The sequence below is a fragment of the Oncorhynchus clarkii genome, chromosome 30 (genome assembly GCF_045791955.1).
Source record: "Oncorhynchus clarkii lewisi isolate Uvic-CL-2024 chromosome 30, UVic_Ocla_1.0, whole genome shotgun sequence".
Classification (NCBI taxonomy): domain Eukaryota; kingdom Metazoa; phylum Chordata; class Actinopteri; order Salmoniformes; family Salmonidae; genus Oncorhynchus; species Oncorhynchus clarkii.
The window spans coordinates 17,715,701-17,743,689 of record NC_092176.1 but is presented as its reverse complement, the minus strand read 5'-3'; the positions used below and the strand labels follow the sequence as shown (position 1 = coordinate 17,743,689).

The following is a 27,989-nucleotide window of genomic DNA, read 5'->3' as shown; positions in this document are numbered from 1 at the left end:
TCAACACTGTTGTCTAACAGTTTAGTGACACCTAAATATATATTTAAAAACTCTCCTTGTGCAAAATGTAATAAAAATATATATTACTATTACTCTGAAAAATGTTGCACTGTTTCACATACCGTGGTGGAATCTTTTATCATTTGGGTCAGAGCAAATGATATACGGAAGTGCATAAATATAGTCATCCGGTTGGGCTATCCAGGTTGGGCTATCCATTTTGCAGACATCAGTATTGAAATCACCTAACAAAATGATTTCCTTCACCAGGGAATCACTACAGTTTGACAATTTAGAGACCTTAATAGAATGCATTCTGATTGGCAGGCCGTAACACACCCAACAAAAATCGGCTTGTTATTGGGAAACCAGACATCCAGCCAGACAATGTCCACATCATCGATTAAATCCAAACTGACTTTATAAGCAATATTCGAGCTTACAAAGGCAAATAAACCCCCACCGTTCTGATTCCGATCCTTCCTGACAGAGTAATTGCCCATCTCAATTTCTGAGTCACGAACAGATGAATCCCACCGTCTCTGTAAAACATAAGTCACACCACCTCTGATTTGCGAACCAACAGGCATATCTCATCAATCTTCGGTAGTAGGCTTCTGACGTTTAAATGTAAACCTCGCTGAATTCCCGATCCACTTGTAACCGCCTCCCGCTGCACTGCCTCTGCTGCTATGGAGCACCCCTCCCCAGGTGCACGCATTGCCAGCTCACCTACCGCTGCTCTGTCGTCCTCACCACCACGTCCCCCGCCTCTGGTGGCCTGTGCGCTGCTGTGGAGCCCCCCTCCTCTGGTGCGCTCTCCATCCTAGGTGAGTCCTCTGGTCCCACTCCACCTTCGATGCTCACACACCCCGCGGTACAGCACACCGACAGCGAAGGTAAGTTTCATTGACCCCATGCCCAAAACTAGGACAGCTGCATTTTAGATTAATCAACTGCACGCATTCCAAACATACCAAAGCTTTGCAGTTAGTCTTAACCCAACGTTTGCAGGAGGTGCATAGGCCGTTTGATGGTGTTTGTGATAAACTGAGGTGGAGGGCATTGATGGATATCACTCAATAGGAGAAGGCATAGTTATTATAAGATCTCCACAATTAATTTGTGATTTCTTACTGGCCTTGGATGATCGTTTTGGTTTGCGCCATGGTCTAATGAAAGTTTGGTATATAACATTCCTTCCAAATCCGAAGTGTTGGATGCAATCAAAAGTTGTGGCAGTTCTGAGAAGTTGCTGAGAATTTACCATTCTTTCATCTAGATGCAGATGCAATTATTTCCAGTGATGTTTAAAACAAACAAATTAAAAGTGCTGCCACCATGCTAAATTTGCCGATTGCCATCTTGCACACACTTTTAGTGGCCCTTGAGTACAGCAGATTGTCACAGGTGTCTATAATTATCTCTGGCCGTCTGTGCGGCCTTATCACATGGAAGATTAAATAAGATGATTTTAAAATAATAGGTAAGACAAAGACGTAAAACATTATCCTAAATATAAACCAGCAACTTAGTGAATACCATTGGTGTTTGATATGAGGGTTTAAGCATGAAATATACTTTAAAAATGCACATGCACCATGTCAATATGCGTCACACTGGTGGCATTTGTGGAAAAAGTCAATGGTTGAAAGAGTTCATTGAAAATATTGCCATTGATTATTTAATTAGGCAATTTTCTCTTGAACATATGGTCTATCTGCTAGAAACTCATGAACAACATTGACACAGATATAAAAATGAATACTATATATGGATACATTTTTTTATTTTTTTTTAAGATTGGTAATTAACAAGAAATCAATGGCAAAATTACTGAAGATTCTGGTAAGTTTGATAAATGACCAGTAGCTTTGCAACCCTAATGTCAACACATCAATGTTTTCCTTGTCTCTAATTGGGCTCAGCTCTCTCCCGACTAGCCCTGTCAGGGCACTGGAAAATTGGATAAAGGGCATTGGACTGAGTAGGTCATGTCCCGAGGCAGTATTGCTTGTGTCCTGACCAGATTCTGTCCCTCGCAGATGCATTGATTTGAGGGGAACTAAAAACAAATGCCTTGACTTGAGATCTTAATTGCAACCAGAGCAGCCTTGTTCACTGAGAGTCAACAAAAAAACTAGAGCTCTCCGCCTAGCTTCCTGTGTACTAATTAACAGCTTTCTGAAGGTTGAACTCCTACTGTTAATTATGAAAGGCTTAGTGGTGATTAAAGCCAGCAGTCATCTATAGTGTGATAGGCAATAGAGTGTCATTTTTATTTTGTAGCTTTTTTCTCTTGTGTGCTATCCTTTGCTGAAGGCAATGTCATGAGTCATGACAACATTCCACATTTTCTGATGTCTCTGTGTCATTTCCACTGTCTCTCGTCACCATCTTACGGTGGAGAGTTCAGGCCAATGGAGCTGCAGTAATCAGTTCTACCTAAGAAGACTACATTGGTCTTTGTTTGCAGTCAGTGTCCAAAATCTTTCATGTGCCCCCTGCATGCCCCAGTGCTTACCCTCACCCTGCTGGGTACCTTACACTCTTAGAAAAAAGGGTTCCAAAAGGGTTCTGCGGCTGTCCCCATAGGATAACTATTTTTGGTTCCATGTAGAAACCTCTGTGGAAAGGGAACCCAAAAGGGTTCTACATGGAACAAAAAAGGGGTTATTTTTGGTTCTAGATTGCACCTTTTTTTCTAAGAGTGTACTGTAATATCCTCACACTCATGAACAAGTCACACAAAAACCCACATGGCGTTATATACACAGAAGAAAACTAATAAATCAGCCACATTGCACAATATTGCCAAAACCTTTGGAAAATGCAAATATCTTTGCAGAAATCATTGTTTGTGCCCATCTCTCAGATGACATGATTGAAGAACTTTGCTGACAATGCACTTCAGTTCCATCCACCCTGAATAGCTAAACATTAATTCAGGTTTAAGTGAAGGAGGAAGTAGAGTCTACAGAATCAATATTCCTCTCTGTTCTCCCTCCCAGCCCCCAGCCCAGTCACACCGGACCACAGCTCTTATCACAAGCCTGTAACTCTCCAAGGACAGGCTCTGAACAGTAGAGGTCAGCCAGTCTGGGAGGAGGAGTTGTCAAGAGGGGTTATATTTAATTTACCTTCTGTTAAAAACATCTGAGGTCGATGTCCGTGGCCGCGCTAAAAATTGTTGACATCAACACCTTTTATTAAATAAAACCCTGTGTGTTTACACTGGAGACTTCCTGTTTTTGCATGAGCTGCATCGCATCAAGGCCCAGGATTCCGGTCTGGAAGCACGCTTTCGAATTACCAGAGGATAGTTAACTAACCTACGGCCCAGCAAGACAATTCCCATAGACGGCCCCATAGAGAAGCCAAATTAGAAAATTCCTAATAAGAGACTTTGGTCATCACATGCATTGAATTATTCAAATGATTGTCGCTGATGCCGCCCTCCCCCATCACTCATAGCCGAAGATATGAACATTTTATATTCATACTCTGACGTTATGAGCCCAGCTGGCGAGGGGGAAGTGGCGGTTGGTTTGTTTAGCTGTCCACATGCTTGGCACACTCCCTGAGCTGGCTGAGTTCCCGGAGAATGTTTGCGTGATCCAGCTGTCTGTCCACATGCGTAGTAATCCCAGTAAAACCGGATCTAGAAAGATGGCAGCAAATTCGAAATGGCGTATGTGAGTGTGAGTAGTGTACGTTGAAAACAACGGTTGGTCATCTTGGATGCTGTGTCCATTTCCTTAATAGCTCAATGGTCGCAATCCACTGAATCAGAATTGTTAGAGCTAGTAACTATTTGGATCTCACTATCGAAACCTGAGACTCAGAGGCTCCACAAGAGTCGTCTGAAGGTAACCCGGTACTGGGTGGTAGAAATGAATACAAGTGAATATGGGGTAGAATGTGCCAAAACATGTAATATATATACACATATATAACCTTAGCTTTCTCATATCGCTCAGATACAGGACAAACACTTAAAAACAAACATTCTTCCTTTTGATTTGTTTTTTTGACTGTTTTCCAATGTATGAATGTGTTATTCAATGCATTTCTATGGGTTAACAGCAGTAAGGCCAAATTCAATGTTTCATCAAATAATGTTTTTATACTTTGTTTATGCATACAGGGGTTCTAAAATAAAATAGCAAAATGATCAATGGTATAACCATCTGAAAACAATTCCATATGTTAGCTTAGTAGATATCACCCTCTAAAGTGAGTTGAGCGGACGGGGGTGAATTCATTAAATTGGGATACATTATGTCTAGTTTCTGAAGTCAGTTTTCCCTTCAGTTCTCTCTTTCTATGTCTGCTTTATTGCTAACAGCTGTGACCATTTCGGGTTGATACATTTTCTGTTGTTTCAAAATGTACTCCTGCCAACCCCTATGCAAAGCCTGATTCATGAGTCCCCAAATAAAAACAGACTGGCTTTATGGAGGTGGTGGGAGTGATGGGGTTAATTATACTGCCTCCCGAGTCTATTGCCTCCCGAGTGGCGCAGTGGTCTAAGGCATTGCAGTGCTAGCTGTGCAACTAGAGATTCTGGGTTCGAGTCCAGGCTCTGTCGCAGCTGGCCGTGACCGGGAGGCCCATGGGGCGGCGCACAACTGGCCCAGCGTCGTCCGGGTTAGGGAGGGTTTGGCCGGCAGGGATATCCTTGTCTCACCGCGCACTAGCGACTCCTGTGGCGGGCCGGGTGCAGTGCACGCTGACACGGTCACGGTGTTTCCTCCGACATATTGGTGCGGCTGGCTTCCGGATTGGATGGGCATTGTGTCAAGAAGCAGTGCGGTTTCGGAGGACGCATGGCTCTCGACCTTCGCCTCTCCCGAGTCCGTACGGGAGTTGCAGCGATGAGACAAGACTGTAACTACTACCAATTGGATACCACGAAAAAAGGGGTGAAAATAAAATAATAAAATGGTCAATTTTCTAACCAATATACCTAAATTACAAGTTAAAATGCAAGAAAGGCATGTGACATTAAAAACCTAATTCCCTTTTTGCTTGGATTTCATAGTTCCCTATTAAAATATAACATACATAAGTCAAAAGTCAAAAGTTTTAGAACACCCGCCCTCTACCAAATTATGGCTCAGTGAATTGGCAAACACTGTACACTTAGAAAGAATTAGATATATTCTGAACAATAAATTATCAACATTTGATCAAATCTGGCAGCCTTTCCTCTCCTACTTGGACGAGTTGGCGCTGTGAATTTGTACTTATTAACGCACTCTCAATTGTAATATTTTAATCTACCTTTGGGCAGCATGTGCTGGTCCTGCCACCCGAGCAGTTGAGAGGGGGGTGGGGGGGGAGGGAATAGGGGGGAATAAGGGGGGGGGGGGGGGAGACATCTACCCTCTTTCTTTCTACGTGTCCTTGTTTTGTATGTCGTGTTCTGTATTATTTGTTTTGCACCCAGAACTCTGGGTCTTGTTGTTCCTGTATGCTCTTTTATGTTTAGATAAGAATTGTATACCTGTCTTTTATACCTATACACCATTCTTGTGTGTGTTCAATAAAAAATATTTGAAACAGAAAAGTTTTAGAACACCTACTCATTCAAGGGTTTTTCTTTATTTTTACTATTTTCTACATTGTAGAATAATAGAAGACATCAAAACTATGAAATAACTCATGAACGTTTTAAACAAATATTTTGTATTTGAGATTCTTCAAAGCTTTGCACACTCTTGGCATTCTCTCAAACAGCTTCATGAGGTAGTCACCTGGAATGCATTTCAATTAACAGGTTTGAGCCAATCAGTTGTGTTGTGAGAAGGCAGAGGTGGTATTCAGAAGATAGCCCTATTTGGTAAAAGACCAAGTCCATATTATGGTAAGAACAGCTCAAATAAGCAAAGAGAAACGACAGTCCATCATTACTTTAAGACATGAAGGTCAGTCAATCTGGAACATTTCAAGAAATTCGAAAGTTTCTTCAAGAGCAGTTGCAAAAATCATCAAGCTCTATGATGAAACTGTCTCTCATGAGGACCGCCACAGGAAAGGAAGACCCAGAGTTACCTCTGCTGCAGAGGATAAGTTAGAGCTATCAGCCTCAGAAATTGCAGACCAAATAAAGGCTTCACAGAGTTCAAGTAACAGACAGATCTCAACATCAACTGTTCAGAAGAGACTGCGCTAATCTGGCCTTCATGGTCAAATTGCTGCAAAGAAATCACTACTAAAAGGACACCAATAACAAGAAGAGACTTGATTGGGCCAAGAAACACGAGCAAGGGACATTAGACCTGTGGAAATCTGTCCTTTGGTCTGATGAGTCCAAATTTTTGATTTTTTTGTTCCAACCGCTGTGTCTTTGTGAGATGCAGAGTAGGTGAACGGATGATCTCCACATGTGTGGTTCCCACCATGGAGCATGGAGGTGGTGGTGTGATGTTGCTTTGCAGGTTACACGGTCTGTGATTTATTTAGAATTCAAGGCACACTTTACCAGCATGTCTACCACAGCATTCTACAGCGATATATCATCCCATCTGATTTGCGCTTAGTGGGACTATCATTTGTTATTCAACAGGACAATGACCCAACACACCTCTAGGCTGTGTAAGGGCTATTTGACCAAGAAGGAGAGTGATGGAGTGCTGCATCAGATGACCTGGCCGCACAATCACCTGACCTCAACCCAATTGAGATGGTTGGACCGCAGAGAAGGAAAAGCAGCCAACAAGTGCTCAGCATATGTTCCTCATGAAGCTGGTTGAGAGAATGCAAAGAGTGTGCAAAGCTGTCATCCAGGCAAAGGGTGGCTACTTTGAATAATCTAAAATGGCTACTTTCCATATGTGTTATTTCCTAGTTTTGATGTCTTCACGATTATTCCACAATCTAGAAAATAGTAAAAAAAGAAAGAAAGAAAAACCCTTGAATGAGTAGGTGTCCAAATCTTTGACTGGTACTGTCTGTATACAGCTCCAGAATAAATTGAGACCACTGCAAAATTATCAGTTTCTCTGGTTTTACTATTTATAGGTATGTGTTTGGGTCAAATTAACATTGTTTTATTCTATAAACTACTGACAACATTTCTCCCAAATTCCTAATAAATGTAGTCAATTAGAGCATTTATTTGCAGAAAATGACAACTGGTCAAAATAAATTATATGCAGTATTGTCAGACCTTGAATAATGCAAAGACATTTTTAAACAGCACAATACTAATGTTTTAATTTAAGAAGAGTTCAGAAATAAATATTTGGTGGAATAACCCTGATTTTCAATCACAGCTTTCATATGTCTTGGCATGCTCTCCACCAGTCTTTCACATCGATGTTGGGTGACTTTATGCTTCTCCTGGCGCAAAATAAATTCAAGCAGCTCGGCTTTGTTTGATGGCTTGTGACCATCCATCTTCCTCTTGATCACATTCCAGAGGTTTTCAAAGGGGTTCAGGTCTGGAGATTGGGCTGGTTCAGGGTCTTGATCTGGTGGTCCTCCATCCACACCTTGATTGACCTGGCTGTGTGGTATGGAGCATTGTCCTGCTGGAAAAAACAATCCTCAGAGTTTGGGAACATTGTCAGAGCAGAAGGAAGCAAGTTTCCTTCCAGGACAACATTGCACGTGGCATGAGTCATGCTGTTCAGGAAACAGCAGAGGGAACACCCCCCTATCCACATCGATGGAACAGTAGTGGAGAGGGTAGCAAGGTTTAAGTTCCTCGGCATACACATCACAGACAAACTGAATTGGTCCACTCACACAGACAGCATCGTGAAGAAGGCGCAGCAGCGCCTCTTCAACCTCAGGAGGCTGAAGAAATGCGGCTTGTCACCAAAAGCACTCACAAACTTCTACAGATGCACAATCGAGAGCATCCTGGCGGGCTGTATCACCGCCTGGTATGGCAACTGCACCGCCCTCAACCGTAAGGCTCTCCAGAGGGTAGTGAGGTCTGCACAACGCATCACCGGGGGCAAACTACCTGCCCTCCAGGACACCTACACCACCCGATGTCACAGGAAGGCCATAAAGATCATCAAGGACATCAACCACCCGAGCCACTGCCTGTTCACCCCGCTATCATCCAGAAGGCGAGGTCAGTACAGGTGCATCAAAGCTGGGACCGAGAGACTGAAAAACAGCTTCTATCTCAAGGCCATCAGACTGTTAAACAGCCACCACTAACACTGAGTGGCTGCTGCCAACACACTGACACTGACTCAACTCCAGCCACTTTAATAATGGGAATTGATGGGAAATGATGTAAATATATCACTAGCCACTTTAAACAATGCTACCTTATATAAATGTTACTTACCCTACATTATTCATCTCATACGCATACGTATATACTGTACTCTATATCATCGACGGTATCCTTATGTAATACATGTATCACTAGCCACTTTATACTATACTATGCCACTTTGTTTACATACTCATCTCATTTGTACATACTGTACCCGATACCATCTACTGTATCTTGCCTATGCTGCTCTGTACCATCACTCATTCATATATCCTTATGTACATATTCTTTATCCCCTTACACTGTGTACAAGACAGTAGTTTTGGAATTGTTAGTTAGATTACTTGTTATTACTGCATTGTCGGAACTAGAAGCACAAGCATTTCGCTACACTCGCATTAACATCTGCTAACCATGTGTATGTGACAAATAAAATTTGATTTGATTTGATTTGATCCTTCACAAAGACAAATCTGCCCGATTCCAGCCTTGCTGAAGCACCCCAGATCATCACCGATCCACCAAATTTCAGTGGGTGTGAGACCTGGAGAGGCCTACAAGCCACAGTGTCTTGCACCCACTGTGATGATCTGGGGGAGTCGCCTCTTCACTGTTGACATTGAGACTGGTGCTTTGCGGGTACTATTTATTGAAGCTGACAGTTGAGGACTCGGTGAGGATTCTATTTCTCAAACTAGACACTAATGTACTTGTCCTCTTGCTCAGTTGTGCACCGGGGCCTCCCACTCCTCTTTCTATTCTGGTTAGCGCCAGTTTGCACTGTTCTGTGAAGGGAGTAGTACACAGCATTGTACAAGATCTTCAGTTTCTTGGCAATTTCTCACATGGAATAGCCTTAATTTCTCAGAACAAGAATAGACTGATGAGTTTCAGAAGAAAGGTCTTTGTTTCTGGCCATTTTGAGCCTGTAATCGAATCTGCACCAGATACTCAACTAGTCTAAAGAAGTACAGTTTTAATTCTTCTTTAATCAGCACAAGTTTCCAGCTGTGCTAACATAAGTGCAAAAGGGTTTTCTAATGATCAATTACCCTTTTAAAATGATCAACTTGGATAACACAACGTGCCATTGGAACACAGGAGTGATGGTTGTTGATAATGGGCCTCTGTACGCCTACGTAAATATTCCATTAAACAAATCTGACGTTTCCAGCCATAGTCATTTACAACTTTGAACTTTGATTTGATGTTATTTTAAATGGACAAAAAAATCTAGTTTTTATTTTAAAAAGAAGGACATTTCTAAGTGACCCCAAACTTTTGAATGGTAGTGTATATAATTACTTATTTCATTTCATTGTCATTTAGCAGAAACTCTTATCAAGAGCGACTTACATTAGTGCATTCATCTGTAGATAGCTAGGTGAGACAACAAAATATCACAATCGTAGCAAGTACCTTTCCCCCAACAAAGTTGTTCAGCAAAGTCAGTGCAAGTAGGAAAAGACAAGCACTCAATGCACTTGGGGTAGGTAAAACCTTCTTGTTAAATAGTTGAACTTCAGAACCTTTCGGTCTGAGAGATGTAAACAGGTCAATAAACATCATGTGGTGATATAATAGTATAGCTAAAGTACTGTATGTTTTAGAGACTGCTGTACATAACAATTGTGTTACTGCACTGTTACTGTTGGTTACAGGTTTCTGGATCAGGAAAAGTGCAAAGAGAAGTCATTTTCCTGCCATGGAAACCATGATGTATTTCAGAGAGCATCGGGTTCAATCTGAAGCAGTCAGAGTTGGCTTGTATAAGTGGGCCTGATTATTGTCCTCACATGAGCCTTGCTCGGTCTACATGTATCCAGCTTGTTGGCTCTTACCTTGTCTCCTGGGTGTGGTCTCAACACAGACACGCGGTCATAGCCTTTCGACAGCAACACCCACAGAGCGTCCAATTTGCCCTGCAATCACAGAGCAGTACACAATACCAATAAGAACCTTTAAGATGCTTTTTGTTTTTTTTTGTGGGTTTGTGTGTATTGTGACTAAGTCACTATACAGCATGTATATTTACACTCCATAGTCATACTTTCGAACTCAAACCACAACTCCACAATTTTGTCATTGAATGCCTATCTGTCACCAACAAGAGGATTCACTTTGTAGATCGTAATCCGATTTAATGATAAAACATCTGACTCAGATTATTTCAATTTTCCTCCTCAAAGCCAGAGCCTGAACAAATGATATTTGATCATTGTGAATTCTGCATAGACCCAGCCACTGCTAAGAGGTTGGAAAATGATCTGTTTTTCTTCACAAAACTGCTAGCTCTGCAGCCCTTGTCTCTTGGAGGTCAGTCAAGTGTGTATCTGGTTTATATTAGCTATCCCCTGCTGACTGTCAGGATGTATAGAACAATGCCTTTAACTACCTCCTGGATCTGTGTGTAGGGGCACCATGCCAGTGGTCACCTAAGGACTGGGACACCAACACTCAAATATTCCACATGAAATTCCTACATAGTCAACTCCAGCTTCAACCCATCCCATCAGTCTATACACAAGATATACAAAACATTAAGAACACCTTCCTAATATTGACTTACACACCCCCCCCCCCCCCCCCCCCCCCCCCCCCCCCCTCCCCTCTGGACAACTTCAAATCTTTGGGGCATGGACTCTACAAGGTGTCAAAAGCGTTCCACAGGGATGCTGGCCCATGTTGACTCCAATGCTTCCCACAGTTGTGTCAAGTTGGCTGGATGTTCTTTGGGTGGTGGACCATTCTTGATACACATGGGAAACTGTTGAGCGTGAAAAACCCAGCAGCATTGCTGTTCTTGACACAAGCCTGTGTGCCTGGCACATACTACCATACTCTGTTCAAAGGCACTTACATATTTTGTTTTGCACATTCACCCTCTGAATGGCACACATACACAATCCATGTCTCAATTGTCTCAAGGCTTAAGAATCCTTTTTAACCTGTCTCCTCCCCTTCACTAAATTTATGTAAGTGGATTTAACAAGTAACAACAATAAGGGATCATAGCTTTCACCTGTATTCACCTGGTCAGTCTATGCCAAGTTCATAATGTTTTGTACACTCAGTGTATATAATATAGGAAGCCATGTTGTGTATGTGATTGAACTTGACAGCTTTGTGTGCAATGAGTTTCTTTTATATTGGCCATGTCAATACCTTGATTGGTGAGTACCACTTGTGAGGGCCTGGAGGCTTGCGCATGCCATTATTGAGAATGCGGGTGGGGGACTGTATGAACTCCTGCTCAGGCATTTTCACCCTGGCATTCTTTGCCTTCTCCAGTTTGGCTCCCTCCTCAGTAGAGCCTTTCTCACCCCAACGCACCTGACAAATAATAACAAGCAGATATTTTTTAAACATGTCTAGCTTCATTTCAACCTGGCACATTCAATTTGTCACAGTCTACACCTGTTGTTTATGAAGCATAACGGTGAAATGCTTACCTAAGGGCCCTTCCCAACAACGCAGAGAGAACAATTTAGAAAAAATAACACAAGGAACAAATACACAATGAGTAACGATAACTTGGCTATATACAGGGAGTACCAGTACCGAGTCGAGGTGCAGGAGTACGAGGTAATTGAGGTAAATATTTATAGATAATGAACAGTAGCAGCAGCGTATGTGAGGAGTCTAAAAAGTTAGTGCAAAAAGGGTCAATGCAGATAGTCTGACCAGCTCTTTGGTTAACTATTTAGCAGTCTTATGGCTTTGGGGTAGAAGCTGTTCAGGGTTTGTTGGTTCCAGACTTGGTGCATTGGTACTGCTTGCCATGCCATAGCAGAGCGAACAGTCTATGACTTGGGTGGCTGGAGTCTGACAATTTTTAGGTGCTTCCCCTGACAGCGTCTGGTATAGAGGTCCTGCGTACTGGTGCGTACTGGGCCGTACGCACCACCCTCTGTAGCGCCTTGCGTTCAGATGCAGAGCAGTTGCCATACCAGGCGGTGATCCAGCCAGTCAAACTCTCTATGGTGCAGCTGTCGAACTTTATGAGGAGCTAAGGGCCCATGCCAAATCTTTTCAGCCTTCTGAGGGGGAAGAGGCATTATCGTGCCCTCTTCACAACTGTGTTGGTGTGTTTGGACCATGATAAGTCCTTGGTGATGTGGACACCGAGGAACTTTAAGCTCTCAACCCGCACCACTACAGCCCCGTCGATGTGAATGGGGGCGCGCTCGGCCAACCACTTAGTGTGTGCTTGGTTGTTTGCCATTGCTGATCTGTCAAGCATAGTTCCTAGATCAAATAGCATGGAGAGAACAGCTGTAGATTGACAGGCGATTGAGGGCAAGTACAGTATTATGAAATCAGCTTGTCAGAGCTTAAATACAGCAGGGTTCCAGCGAAGCTCACCTCCATCCTTTTGATTCCACCCACACCTCTGCCCCCATAGTAGGAGGCATCGACCGTGGGCCACTTCTTCTTAGGCATCCCATCTTCTTCCTCATCCTGGGGGGGGGGGGGAGATAGTGTAAAGATCCCACTCTTTGCACAATGTCCCAGACAGGGTTAATAAAAATTCAGGGTGTGAGATAATTAATCATTTCATACAACACTGGTACTGTCGGTTCTGAGGTACAGCCTATACACCAAGCACTCTGCCTCTCCATCTCTCATATACCCTACTCACAATCTAATATTTCAAGCCCTGGGTATGATTTCCTTTTTATGTCTAAATTAGTCTCCTTCTCCTCGCTCTCCCCCTCGCCTCCTCCCGTCCAGTCCATGGCATGCGTCAGATCAGAGGAAATGACCGAGCCCACAGCTCTTTAATAGACCCAGATTCACACTAATCGAATCCATCAGGCCGGTGATCAGGGCCTGCCAGAGAGGAGGCGGAAATAACAACAGGCTGACGCCATCGCCCTCACAGAGACACGGACAATGGGCAAAAAGCTTCACAGAAAACTGGAGGAGATACCTCCTGTATGATTTCATTGAATTAGAGGAGTGGGGGAGATGATTACTTCACACTTTTTGTGTACATTCCATGTGCTTGTTAATGAGGGGATTTTATGACAATATCTTACAAAAACGTCTAAAAAGACGGGTAAATCTATGATATACAAGTTGAGAAGAAAAGTACATTGGACTGTCACTATACACCTTTTTGGCTGTCTCTCTATTCTTTCCTGACTTTACAACCAAAGTTGCATCCAAAAAATGGAACAAAGGATTTATACTAAAAGGAAAATAATTTCAACATTATTAAATGAGTATGGGCTGTAAAAACTGTGTCATTAAAATGAGTCACATATGACCTGGATAGAATTCCGTTGCTAGTTGAGAATGTTTTGTAACTAGAGTCATTTGCGATGCTGTATTATTGTGAAGAAAATATTATATAAGAATTATTTGATTAATCAGATTAGTCAGTGAATTCCCAGTGGGATCTCAAGAAAGGGACTCCAAAACAGATGGCTCTTAAATAAGGCCTTAATTGAAAGCTTAAACTAAAACAGGAATCCCATATAGTGATCTAAACAGACAATTATTCTCAGCTTTATTATCATCATACAGGGGAGGTATAGAAATGGATTATCAGTTTGTACAGTGACCAGAGAAGGGTCTGTTCAAAGAAGCTCTCATGCCTTTTTATCAGAATGTGTTTGCTGAGAGTAAGGGGTGGTTTAGGACAAGAGGAGCTGAGGGGAAAGACAGGGCTTCATAGTGGGAGGGTGTTGTCCTCATGACATGGGTGGAGAAACATCTTGGTCATATGTCAGTCTATAAAATCCAGGGGGATATTAAAAAGGTCAGTGAGTTGAGGTTATTGAAGAAAATGGACCATAAGCAATGGGTTCCTACACCTATTAACACTCCAAATGGATGTGCTACATGTCAGCCAGTCCACTATCCTTGTAGCCTAGTTTTTTCTCTCTCGTGGATAGGAAATATACATCAAGGATAACTGTTGTTCAGTAAAAAATTGTTTAAAAAAGAATGTGACTACTTTAACTATAAAACAAATGGCTGCAAGTGTATTTATGTTCTGCTTAATGGCCATTACATAATTTAACAGCCATATCATTTTGTAACAGTGAGTGAATGGAAACTTTTCTTCTGGAGACTAATAGAAGATATAAAATATATTAACCCCCCCCCCCCCAAAAAAGTAATCAACATCAAGGGTTTACCTACCGAACTGTCTTCCACTACCGCTGGTGGGGGCTCATGGATAATCTATGAAGAGAAAGAGAGGGGAGGGGGGGGGGGGGGGGGTTACACTCGTGACATGAATGTAAAAAACAAATGTACTTCAAAAACACATTAAAATATATGTCACAGTAATGTGTGCCAAAAACAGGGTTGCATGAAAACACATGGCTTAGGAATTGTTTTTCTCTCTCCTTTTTCCTACTATTTACAGGGGGGGTGGGGGAATAGTAAAAGGCATGCGAGTCTATGCTCCACGCTCACTTGTTTTTCTGTTTTTAGCTATGAGGAAATTCAAGAAACCCTGTGTAAAATGTGTTCCAGAAAAAAAGGACATCTTCACAGACATGTAGGCTTTTAACTTCCAGCTCCTCCTGTTGGATTTTGGCAGAGCTCTATGATGATGTAGAAGAATATTAAAATCATTGAGATGTTTAGTAAATATTGATAATCTGTATTTTCCTCATTCACTTTGCTCAATCTATAGGAAAATACATGCTTGGTGTGTCCATGGCTAACAAAACGTTGAGCAACTATAACTAAGAAATGAACCCGGTCAAGGCAATGAATATTCATTACTTGAAATTAGACTTATTTTTCCCTGTGCTTCCCAATCCCAAAGGCTGGGATGCTCTCTGATTTCCCATGGTAACATAGCATCACTCTCCTAAACAGTGCTAGGTAAGGGTGTCCACTGAAAATAACTTACAAGAACTGGAGAGAGAGAGAGAGAGTAACAAATAAAAAAATACAATTTTCTGCGTCTTTCCAACTTTTCTGTTTCCAGGCTTGATGGGAAATTGGTTAAAAAAAGTGGTTAAATTGTGATCCATTTTGTCAGGCCTGGCTGGGACGGTTTATGTCTAAATACAAGAACAGCATAAAGAAGCTATATCGTCCTCGACCTTGGAGTTGAGAACCACTGTCCTGTGACCTCCAGTGGAACAAACTACTTCAACAGAGGGACTAAGTACTTCAGCACACCTTTACCACTGACCTCTGGTGGCCTCTGGGCATAATGGACTAATAAAATCAATTGGAGGCCAAAAAGGCCAAAGAGTCTCATCCTTCACTGACTCATAGAACCCCTCTCACCATGGAAATACTGTTTAAATTAGCAAGATGACTTGAGTGTGATTTATTCAGATAAAATAACTCCGTAAAATACATCCGTGATCATCTGTGAGCATTATGCCAGTGTATAAAGGACATAGAGTTCTCTCAGAAAATGCTTCAAACTACACATAGGTCTACCATATAGGGCCATTTGTATTTAATAAAATAAAAGTTTAAAAAGGTTCACGCTTGTAAGACACTGTCCATGAGTGTGAATGTGACATGTAGTTTATGTGACTCACCACAGTGCAGCAAAGAGGCCAGAACCACCAGAGAATCATGAGGATTAAAAGCAGCATGAGGATGAGCAGGGCAATGGCCAGGATGGTTCCATCAGACTGGGACAAAGAGAGAGAGAGAGAGAGAGAGAGAGAGAGACACAGGTTAAACTCAGTCTCCACTGACCTGCATGTTCCACCAGTGCAAAGGCTGAGACCCATCAGAAAGTTAAAGTGCCTGTAATCATGTAACTACAGGGGACTAACTGTCATAGTTTGGGGGTGCAACAACATGCACCACCCCACTATACTTACACAGCCCACTGTTGTAATGGTGACTGAACTGGAGATAAAACTGAGACCTTCATTCATGCTGACATAGAGGTTGGCTGCCCTGGAACACAACAGGGGTGTAAAGAGATAGCGTGTGGTTAGGATGTGACAGAAACATCAGCAGATAAACAGCAGATAAAGAGAAAAACTGATATTCTTTCAGTGATTATAGTACTTACATTCCCTCTTCCTGGAGAATGGGTGCAGGACAGAGGAGATACGTATCTTCCACTATTAATGGCTTCACACCTAGGAGTACAGGAGAACAAAGGGTCACAACATTGACTCATACACAAACATATTGGTTCTGCTCTAGTCATAGTGTAATTCAGACTGCACAGATCAGAACCCATTGACCTTTTGAGAAGTGGAGCAACTGTATACCTACCGTACCAGTCAAAGGTTTGGACACACCTACACATTCAAGGGGTTTTCTTTATTTTTACTATTTTCTACATTGTAGAATAATAGTGAAGACATCAAAACTATGAAATAACACATAATGAATCGTGTAGTAACCCCCCCCCCCCAAAAAAGTGTTAAAATATTTTATATTTGACATTCTTCAAAGTAGCTACCCTTTGCCTTGATGACAACTTTGCACAACATTGGCACTCTCAACCAGCTTCATGAGGGAGCCACCTGGAATGCATTTCAATTAACAGGTGTGCCTTGTAAAAGTTGAGGAACTTCTTTCCTCTTAATGTGTTTGAGCCAATCAGTTGTGTTGTGAAAAGGTAGAGGAGGCATACAGCGGATAGCCCTACTTGGTAAAAGACCAAGTCCATATTATGGCAAGAACAGCTCAAATAATCAAAGAGAAGTGACAGTCCATCATTAATTTAAGACATGAAGGTTAGTCAATGTGGAAAATTTCAAGAACTTTGAAAGTTTCTTCAAGTGCAGTCGCAAAAAAACATCAAGTGCTATGATGAAACTGGCTCGCATGAGGACTGCCACAGGAAAGGAAGACCCAGAGTTACCTCTGCTGCAGAGGATAAGTTCATTAAATGTTAACCACCTCAGATTGCAGACCAAATAAATGCTTCACAGAGTTCAAGTAAGACACATCTCAACTGTTCAGAGGAGACTGTGTGAATCCGGCCTTCATGGTTGAATTGCTGCAAAGAAACCACTACTAAAGGACACCAATAAGAAGAAAATACGTGCTTGGGCCAAGAAACACGAGCTATGGACATTAGACCGGTGGAAATCTGTGTCCTTTGGTGTTAACCTCTGTCTGTGAGACGCAGAGTAGGTGAACGGATGATGTCCACATGTGTGGTTCCCACAGTGAAGCATAGAAGAGGAAGTGTGATGGTCCTTTTCTGGTGACACGGTCAGTGATTTAACCAGCACGGCTACCACAGCATTCTGCAGCGATATGCCATCCCATCTGGTTTGTGCTTAGCGGGACTATCATTTGTTTTTCAACAGGACAATGACCCAACACACACCTCTAGGGTGTGTAAGGGCTTTTTGACCAAGAAGGAGAGTGATGTAGTGCTGCATCAGATGACCTGGCCTCCACAATCACCTGACCTCAATCCAATTGAGGTGGTTTGGGATGAGTTGGACCGCAGAGTGAAATAAAAATAAGTGCTCAGCATATGCGGGAACTCCTTCAAGACTGTTGGAAAAGCATTCCTCATGATGCTGGTTGAGAAAATGCCAGGATTGTGCAAAGCTGTCATCAAGGCTGTCATTAAGGCAAAGGGTGGCTACTTTGAAGAATCTCAAATACAAAAATATATTTAGATTTGTTTAACACTTTTTTGGTTACTACATGATTCCATGTGTTATTTCATAGTTTTGATGTCCTCACAATTATTCTACAATGTAGAAAATAGTACAAATAAAGAAAAACCCTGGAATGAGTAGGTGTGTCTAAACTTTTGACTGGTATTGTGTATCATGTCCCAAATCTTTCTTCAACTGATGTCTGGAGTTCATTGACTAATGATCATGAAATGTCATCATCTAAATTGGATTATTGGTATTGGACTGTGACAGGACAATCTGATTAATGAGGACAACAGAACGGATGTCATACAGTATCTGACGGTAACTCAAGACCAATCTAACATAATACAGAGATGTTGGAGGACTGATTTCAATACCTCTAGTTTAGACATGTACACCCATTTGACCAGTGGTGGAAAAAGTACACAATTGTTATACTTGAGTAAAAGTATAGATACCTTAATAGAAAGTTACTCAAGTAAAAGTGAAAGTCACCCAGTAAAATACTTGAATAAAAGTCAAAGTATTTGGTTCTAAATATAATTAAGTATCAAAAGCAAATGTAATTTCTAAAATATATTTAGGTATCATTTAAAATTCCTAATAATAAAGTAATCCAGACACTGCCTTTTTCTTGTTTTTAAAATGTATAGATAGCCAGGGGTACACACTAACACTCATAATTTACAAACTATGCATGTGTGTTTAGTGAGTCTGCCAGATCAGAGGCAGTAGGGATGACCATGTCTCATCTTGATAAGTGTGTGAATTGGACCATTTTCCTGTCCTGCTAAGCACTCAACATGTAATGAGTACTTTTGGGTGTCAGGGAAAATGTATGGAGTAAAAAAGTACATTATTTTCTTTAGGAATGTAGTGAAGTAAAAGTTGTCAAACTATAAATAAAGTACAGATACACCAAAAAACTACTTAAGTAGTACTTTAAAATATTTTTACACCACTGCATTTGACAGAGCAAAGAAAAAAGATTATTAAAAGCTTAATCTTCGTTTTTAAAGAGAACCTTGATTTTTCCTGTGTCCAACTTATGAAACTTTTGAAAACAGATCCAGTGAGCATCGTCGTTGCCCAAGCAGCCTGTTTACCCTGGCTCAGGTTGAACATACCCCGGCACTGAGGAAATGAACATGAGCACTCCACAGCAAACGGATGACAGCTCCTCTCCTCTAACACCCCGCAGGATGGAGGGGAGGAGTGGGGAGCAGGAGATCAATACTGCTGCCTGCCAAGCTAAGCTCAGAGCCAACACAAACTCAGCCAGATATCCCACTCAGAGTTCAACTGAGCAGTCACCCACCTTACACTCTGCATGGACTTAAACTATCAAATGGGACCGAGAGAGCTGAGAGCCTTTTTTCAGGCAGATTGACTGGCTGGTTGCCTGACTGGCTAGCTGACTACAAAGGACTCTGGTCATTCTCTCAGGTGAAGGGTTATTGGGGCCCAAATCTCTGCAGTAGTCATGTTTCTACCATGCACTCTTACAAAATATCTAGAACCTAAAAGGGTTCTTCAGCTGTTCCCATATGAGAACCCTTTGAAAAATGTTTTTTGATTCCAGGTAGAACCCTAGGCATTCAGGCCAAAGAGTTCAATCTTGTTTCTCATTGTCTGAGAGTCCTTTAGGTGCCTTTTTGTAAACTTCAAGTGAACTGTCATGTGCCTTTTATTGAGGAGTGACTTCCGTCTGGCCACCCTACCATAAAGGCCTGATTGCAGCACTCCACCAGAGATGGTTGTCCTTCTGGAAGGTTCTCCCATCTCCACAGAGGAACTATGGAGCTCTGTCAGACTGACCATCGGGATCTTGGTCACCTCCCTGACCAAGGCCCTTCTTCCCCGATTACACAGTTTGGCCTGGCGGCCAGCTCTAAGAAGAGTCTTGGTGGTTCCAAACTTCTTCTGTAAAAGAATGATTGAGGCCACTGTGTTCTTAGGGACCTTCAATGCTGCAGAAATGTTTTGGTACCCTTCCCCAGATCAGTGCCTCGACATAATCCTGTCTCTGAGCTCTACGGACAATTCCTTCGATCTCATGGCTTGGTTTTTGCTCTGACATGCACTGTCAACTGTGGGACCTTATATAGACAGGTGTGTGCCTTTCCAAATAATGTCCAATCAATTGAATTTACCACAGGTGGACTCCAATCAAGTTGAAGAAACATCAAGGATGATCAATGGAAACAGGATGCACCTGAGCTCAATTTCAAGTACTTATGTAAATAAGATATTTCTGTTTCTTATTTGTGCTAAATAAAATAAAATTAACAAATGTTTTCACTGTCATTATGGGGTATTGTGTGTAGAAAATAAATAATTTAATCAATTTTAGAATGAGGCTGTGACGTAACAAAATGAGGAAAAAGTCAAGGTGTCAATACTTTCCGAATGCACTGTAGAACCCTTTCCACAGAGGGTTCTATATGGAACCCAAAAGGGTTCTACCTGGAATCAAAAAGGGTTCTCCAATGGGGACAGCTGAAGAATGTTTTTGGAACTCTTTTTTTCTAAGAGTGTAGGGATCTAGATGCTGGCCAACAGCTTTGCTTCATCTTACACTTTATTAAACTGTTTACTCTGTGCACATGAGAAAAGGTCATGCTTTACTGCTGAGTGTAGACATGCTCACAGTTGAATCTTACTCAATAAATTACAGTCTGTGCTGATCAGTAACTAGCCTCTCAGTGAGATGACTGTGTTCGGTAGGATCTCTCCGATCAGGCACATGAGGTCAAATCCATTTGATTTGCAGTAATCTATTTGTATAATCTGAATTAATTGCACTAGTTCATACCATCTCAAAATGTTATTCAACTAATACTGGGACAATACAACAACTGGACATAGCTAATACCATAATGTGGCTGCGAAATAAATCTTGCTGTCATTCAACACAGATTTCTGGAGGACTATGCAATCTCAATAAAATGACTTTTTCCTAATCCACCTCTTTTTATCACGTCACTAGGTGTGGACTCTTATTCTTCACATATCTCAATGCTGCTGCTCACTAGCCATCAGGGCAACATTGTCACCGAGAGGAAAGAATACCCATGACGTGTCTTCACTGCCAAAGCTCAGAGGGCCTATATTTGCTCCTGCTGGTTTCTGGAGACATCCATTCAGCTGCTGAACACATGTAGCTATTGCTCCTTTCCTACGAGGTCCCAAAACTTTTGTAGGTTATGGAGAGGCTATGATGGTGTTTGTGGTGGTTAGGGGTTCTGCAGATTACAGGAGAGCCCATCATGGGGCAAGGTGAATCAGTCATATGACACCAATGACACTCAACCACAGGAAACAATAATCCAATAGCGATTTATAGGTGGCCCCTGTTGTGTCTGAAATGACTAAACAGTTTAGGGCTAAACATGCTCTACTGGACAGTTGGTACACAGCTGTCTATCCTTTTTTCCTAAATCATTTCCATGTCTTCCGCTTGTTTGTGGGGAGTTGTGCGTTTAACTACATACGAACAATTAACATTCTGGGTCACCGTAAACCAGTATCTTCATTACTCTACTTCAGACTAGGAGAAATGTGTTAGCAGTCCCTAGGTCATTCATGCTAAGCAGCACCATACTGTAAAGGTTATTCAACCGTAATATTGAACGGCGCTGAAGACTGCGCTTTGATCTGCTATCAAATTCCAAGGATGAAATCCTTCATTGCAATTCAGACCTTCTGAATGAAGGCCAATAACTTACTTTAGAACGGACATCAACTTGGTGCCTGTGTCTTTTCTCCAGACCCTGTTCTGACATTGAGGGTAAAACCTCTTCCAGCCTAGGCATCCTATTCTTCTCTTCCCTTCAGGCCCAGACTCCAGACTTGCTTATGCATCAGCGCTGGCTATTTTCTATTAGAGCATGGCCTCCGACAGCTACATGTTGGCATGCATCAGAGGGGGCTGGTCTCACACATCCATTAGGCCACATCTAAAGATCACAGGGAAACTTGGATGTGCCTCTAGGACTATCCCCCTCACTAACTTCTGTGTGGCACTGTTTTCCCTTGATCTTCTGGCTCTGGCACAGTCCCAGGCCATTAAAGCACAATGTACCTTTCAAAAGACACAAACCAGTAATACCAGGAACAAATGGCATGAGCACTTGTTTGGGCATAGAGAACCTCTGCTGACTCTGCACTCCTGAAGAGCACTTTTGGGAAGCACTGTGAGACATCAATTGGTAAACATTGACTTTTTACCGTGTCCAACTCATACAGTAACTCACCACGTTGGTCACACATTTCCTGAGCAGTTTGCAGCTGCAGGAATGGCGTCTTTGTGTTTGTTATTACATGATTAGCAAATTACGTACGCATTATGAACAAGCCATTGAAACCGAAAAGAGCACCATTGTCTATTTACTTTCAGTTCGTATTCCACTTACTCTTGGTGAGTGTGTCGTTGATTCGGAAACTGCACAGGACCTTATGGACATTCCGAGCATGGAGGAAGCCGTTTCCTCTCACCACCACCTGGAACGTTTCTGGAGGGAGAAGAGAGGAGCACAGTGACTGAATTTGTCCCACCACATGTAATACTGCAGCTGTTCAGGCTAACATCTGAGTCTATCATCTCAGCATCTCACACTCTGGTTACATTCTGCCAACAAACTGCCCTGACCATAGTAGTTGTTGAAAATAAAGTATTTCTCTGGATGCCTGGATAATTGAGATCTTGCGGTCAATGAAACTTCAACTGCAGTTGTTCAGACATGTGGATATATAGTGGCTCTCTGGAGCCAATACCACAGAACCCAGAAAACATGAAGCGTAAATACTTATCTTTACAGTGGGGAAAGTGGTGGGTTGTAAGACTGTAGAATGGACAATGACTGATCAGCATTACACAGCGGAAAAAGACAGCTATGATTTGTGTCCTTAGTGCAGTAGTTAAATGGAGTGGAGACCAGGCCTGGGTTGAATCGTTCATGACAAATTAAGTTGCTGCTACTGTGTGTAGGAGATACTGTATATACTGCACACCAGGCTCCTGCCCCTGCCAAGGTACATTTTTCTTCTCTTCCTGTTGTGAGCTCCAATGTGGGGGGCCTTTAAATGTATGATTTAGTGAAGACCTGAGAGACTAGAGAGGATAAATGGGTTGGGCCAAAGGTCTATAAACTTACCTCCTGCACAGATACTGGAGGGCTCAGCCGCCAGGATCTCAATACAGGACTTCTTTAATATCTGAGGGAGGGAGGTGAGAGGTGAGAAGGAGGGAGACAGGGGGGGGGGTATGGGACCAAGGTCTAGACATTCTCACAGTATCTCACACTTGTTACAGAAGGTTGTGTGTTTATTTGTTGAGAGTATTGGTTTACAATATAATCCCTATACTCCTTTTCCTGTCAATTACAGTAACAGTGTGTACCAGTGCACCTCTTCCCTACTCTGAGCCAAGAGCTTTCAGCATGCTGTTAATGGAATCCAGATGACAGTCAACTGGTCTGACCCCTATCTCTGCTAGAGAAACTCAGTGCCCGGAAGACAGTGGCCTCTCCACCACAACTCTCCTTTTCTTTCATCCGTTCGCTTTTTCAATCGGCCGAGTGGATACAACAATATAAGTACATTCCTTTGAGGTGGAAGCTAGAAGATATAATGAATTCATTCACTGATCCTATTTGGTAAGAGCTTGGATCAAAAGCTGGGAAGTCACAGCATGTTTTCCTGGAATGTTGTTCCTGGTGAGTTTTGATGGCCAGAATATCTGTTTAGTGTTTTCATTTGTCCTATTTTCCCTCGTTTCCTATTTGAGTAATGTGTTAATGGATTGAGAGAGATGTACTGCAGTGAGGATATGAGTTCCATGTGGAACCATTTTCTCTGACCTCCTAGAACAGGTATAATTATCAAACACCAGTGTGCATATTAAAAATGCTGTTATAAACTGGGTGGTTTGAGCCCTGAATGCTGATTGGCTGAAAGCTGTGGTATAATCAGACCGTATACCACGGGTATGACAAAACATTTATTTTTACTGCTCCAATTACGTTGGTAGCCAGTTTAGATACAGTGGGGCAAAAAATTATTTAGTCAGCCACCAATTGTGCAAGTTCTCCCACTTAAAAAGATGAGAGAGGCCTGTAATTTTCATCATAGGTACACTTCAACTATGACAGACAAAATGAGAAGAAAAAAAATCCAGAAAATCACATTGTAGGATTTTTCATGAATTTATTTGCAAATTATGGCGGAAATTAAGTATTTGGTCAATAACAAAAGTTTCTCAATACTTTGTTATATACCCTTTGTTGGCAAGTCTTCACAAGGTTTTCACACACTGTTGCTGGTATTTTGGCCCATTCCTCCATGCAAATCTCCTCTAGAGCAGTGATGTTTTGGGGCTGTTGCTGGGCAACACAGACTTTCAACTCCCTCCAAAGATTTTCTATAGGGTTGAGATCTGGAGACTGGCTAGGCCACTCCAGGACCTTGAAATGCTTCTTACGAAGCCACTCCTTCGTTGCTCGGGCGGTGTGTTTGGGATCATTGTCATGCTGAAAGACCCAGCCACGTTTCATCTTCAATGCCCTTGCTGGTGGAAGGAGGTTTTCACTCAAAATCTCACGATACATGGCCCCATTCATTCTTTCCTTTACCCGGATCAGTCGTCCTGGTCCCTTTGCAGAAAAACAGCCCCAAAGCATGATGTTTCCACCCCCATGCTTCACAGTAGGTATGGTGCTCTTTGGATGCAACTCAGCATTCTTTGTCCTCCAAACACGACGAGTTGAGTTTTTACCAAAAAGTTATATTTTGGTTTCATCTGACCATATGACATTCTCCCAATCTTCTTCTGGATCATCCAAATGCTCTCTGGCAAACTTCAGACGGGCCTGGACATGTACTGGCTTAAGCAGGGGGACACGTCTGGCAATGCAGGATTTGAGTCCCTGGCGGCGTAGTGTGTTTCTGATGGTAGGCTTTGTTACTTTGGTCCCAGCTCTCTGCAGGTCATTCACTAGGTCCCCCTGTGTGGTTCTGGGATTTTTGCTCACCGTTCTTGTGATCATTTTGACCCCACAGGGTGAGATCTTACGTGGAGCCCCAGATCAAGGGAGATTATCAGTGGTTTTGTATGTCTTCCATTTCCTAATAGTTGCTCCCACAGTTGATTTCTTCAAACCAAGCTCCTTACCTATTGCAGATTCAGTCTTCCCAGCCTGGTGCAGTTCTACAATTTTGTTTCTGGTGTCCTTTGACAGCTCTTTGGTCTTGGCCATAGTGGAGTTTAGAGTGTGACTGTTTGAGGTTGTGGACAGGTGTCTTTTATACTGATAACAAGTTCAAACAGGTGCCATTAATACAGGTAACGAGTGGAGGACAGAGGAGCCTCTTAAAGAAGAAGTTACAGGTCTGTGAGAGCCAGAAATCTTGCTTGTTTGTAGGTGACCAAATACTTATTTTCCACCATAATTTGCAAATAAATTCATTAAAAATCCTACAATGAGATTTTCTGGATTTTTTCTCTCTCATTTTGTCTGTCATAGTTGATGTGTACCTATGATGAAAATTACAGGCCTCTCTCATCTTTTTAAGTGGGAGAACTTGCACAATTGGTGGCTGACTAAATACTTTTTTGCCCCACTGTATAGCAAATATACCACGGCTAAGGGCTGTGTACTAGCAATCTGCGTTGCGTCGTGCGTAAGCACAGCCCTCAGCCGTGGTATTTTGGCCATATACCACACCCCCCCCGGGCCTTATTGCTTAATTATTCTAGCTTTCCTTGTGTTGGTAGTCAGATCTCTTACCGAATCAATGACCCCCTGCAGTGCTTCAAAGCCATTGTTCACTGGGAATACATGGTCCTTGCTATCAGCAATCTTTGCCAGCTAAGGAAGAAAAAAAGTTTCATTCAGTTCATGCTGAACTTTCACAAACCCACCAACCTCCTTTTCATCTTATGTTTGGGACACAGTGTGAGATGTCAAATCAGAGCACACAGAAGCAAGACGTGTCAACAAACCTGTGTCTCATTGAAGTCCTTCACCCCCACACAGTATACGGAGGCACCCAGACTCCGCGAGCGGTTGGCCTGTCAGGTATTCACAGAGGAGAGCAAAAACAAGAAAAACTGCCAAGACCTGGAATCTATTAAAGCAATGCATTGCACAACATGAACCAACACACAACCACAGAAAACCCTCCAGATCGCTCCTCTGGACCTGTGGTGACTCTGAGCCATAGATTTGAGTAATAGTTAAGAGATCACACAGCACTGAGTTCTTGTTGACTGACATTCAATATTGTTTCTAAAAATAATTACAAATCTGATGGAAACACTTGAGTGGCTAGAGCCAATAGAGCTCACGATTCAAATGTTACATTTCATGGGCATCTGAAAGAAGGCCCTTCAGAGCTGAGCTGACAATTTTGTTCAATATGAGTGACAGCATAAAGCTTCAAGTTATTGCTCCGAGGCTCCCTGTTCAGGGTAAATGGCATTTCCCCACAACATTTTGAAAGCTACTGAGAAAGATACCGTATCTGCATCACTTCCTCAAGTGTGTCCAAGGGTGCTCAGAACTGATTAAAACAGCCCTAGCTTGGAACGCCTGCTGCACCTGCACTCCCAACTAAACCATTGGTTCCTTGTGCAGATGTGCGGTGAATGACTCTGCCTTCTTTATTCATGGGCAGATGGGAGACATAAATCTGACAGAAACGTTGGCCCCCCTTTTCCTTCACTGAAAATAATGGATCAAAGTGCTACTGAGGTGATGTATATGGTGCTGCCGTTTGATCTGTGCCAACAGGAGTGCCGCTTCTGTTTACAATTTGTGGGCTCGTCTTTCTCCCTCTGGCTATATTTACTGTTTACCTCTCTCTCAGCATAGTAGAAGAGGTCCTCATGCAACTCTCCATCTGTGAGAGCTATGATGACACTGGCAGTACGGTATCCTATCAACAGACAGAAAACCTTTGATTAGGATGTAATTGCTGCCGCAGCGCTATCCAAATAATAATGTCAGACTAACAGATAGACAGGATAAATTAATATATAATGCACAACTTCCAGCAGGAAACAATTGAAAAATTAAATGTAACTACACACCTTCTGAGTTTCCATAATATATCTGCTCACTGGCCTGTAAAAAAATATGAATTGGATTGAAACAGTACAATGGCTAAAGTGGTCCTGTGAATACAGTAACTCTTCCATACTGATACAGGTGCCATTTTGGCTCCAAACCATGTTCTTTGTTCTTAAGCCAGAATGGAGATAGATTCCAGCTCAGAGTTCAGCTAAAAGCAGACAGCTCACCCTCTGGATGCCCTCGTGCATAAAGGTGTCTCCACCTGGAAGTACCTTCTGGAGCTCCTCCAGACCTTTGCGAATCTGCTCCCTGAGCAAGCAAACAGATAAAAGGGCAGTTCATATTCATCATGTTTCACCCCTCACCCTGCAAAAGTCCTCCACTGGGCACAGATGTCAATTCAACATCTATTCCAAGTCGGTTCAACGTCATTTCATTGAAATGTGGAAACAACGTTGATTCAGCCAGAGTTTGCCCAGTCTTATAGATCTAAGTGCAGCTAAAAAGCTATTACAACTAAATTACCTAGATCTTCAAATGAGAGATAGCTTTAGGTTCTGCTAAAATTATAAATGTGTGACGTCCTACTACCAAATCATAATGTCAAACTCAAACATTGAGTACAGCATTGAACTGCATGCATGCATACCCATAATCATCAACAAGTGAGTTGTTTTGAGCCCTCAAATCTAACAGATTTTCCTTTTGACTGATTTCTTGTACAACGCATAGTCTTCCCCCTAAACTAAAAGCTGACAGACAGATATGATGTGACAAAGACCATAGGCACAGAAACAAAGACCTATCATGATCTCTCTGTTGAAGTGGTATTCCATTTCAGAGAGTAGTGAGGGGCTTTATGTGTGCTTCGGGTTTTAAGAGTGTCCTATTGGCACAGGACATTGTCTAGCAGATGGTGGGGGAAATGAGTCCTGTGTGAAATGAGACAGCAGGAAGACCATAAACATTGAAAATGTTTCAGTGCCTGCGTGGACAATGCACCTAAGGAAAGATTAGACCCATATGCGACATGTAATATATTGTGAGCCACATGCTGAAGCTTACAGTTTGCCAAAGAAATGACAGCATTGT

At 42.3% G+C, this 27,989-nt stretch overlaps 1 protein-coding gene across 3 annotated transcripts in view; it reads right to left on the bottom strand.

The window, feature by feature from the left end:
• LOC139389731 (anthrax toxin receptor 1-like) overlaps positions 1-27,989 on the bottom strand; it is a 50,765-nt gene that overhangs the window by 6,713 nt on the left and 16,063 nt on the right. For all 3 annotated transcript variants that reach the window (XM_071136647.1, XM_071136648.1, XM_071136646.1), the window contains 14 exons: positions 27,125-27,206; positions 26,915-26,948; positions 26,681-26,760; positions 25,826-25,894; positions 25,611-25,691; positions 22,980-23,040; positions 22,239-22,337; positions 16,260-16,329; positions 16,063-16,141; positions 15,772-15,867; positions 14,399-14,440; positions 12,611-12,706; positions 11,411-11,578; positions 10,087-10,167 (listed from right to left, as the gene is read on the bottom strand). In XM_071136647.1, the coding sequence (XP_070992748.1) occupies positions 10,087-10,167; positions 11,411-11,578; positions 12,611-12,706; positions 14,399-14,440; positions 15,772-15,867; positions 16,063-16,141; positions 16,260-16,329; positions 22,239-22,337; positions 22,980-23,040; positions 25,611-25,691; positions 25,826-25,894; positions 26,681-26,760; positions 26,915-26,948; positions 27,125-27,206 (1,138 nt within the window). The remainder of the gene's footprint in view (positions 1-10,086; positions 10,168-11,410; positions 11,579-12,610; positions 12,707-14,398; positions 14,441-15,771; positions 15,868-16,062; positions 16,142-16,259; positions 16,330-22,238; positions 22,338-22,979; positions 23,041-25,610; positions 25,692-25,825; positions 25,895-26,680; positions 26,761-26,914; positions 26,949-27,124; positions 27,207-27,989) is intronic.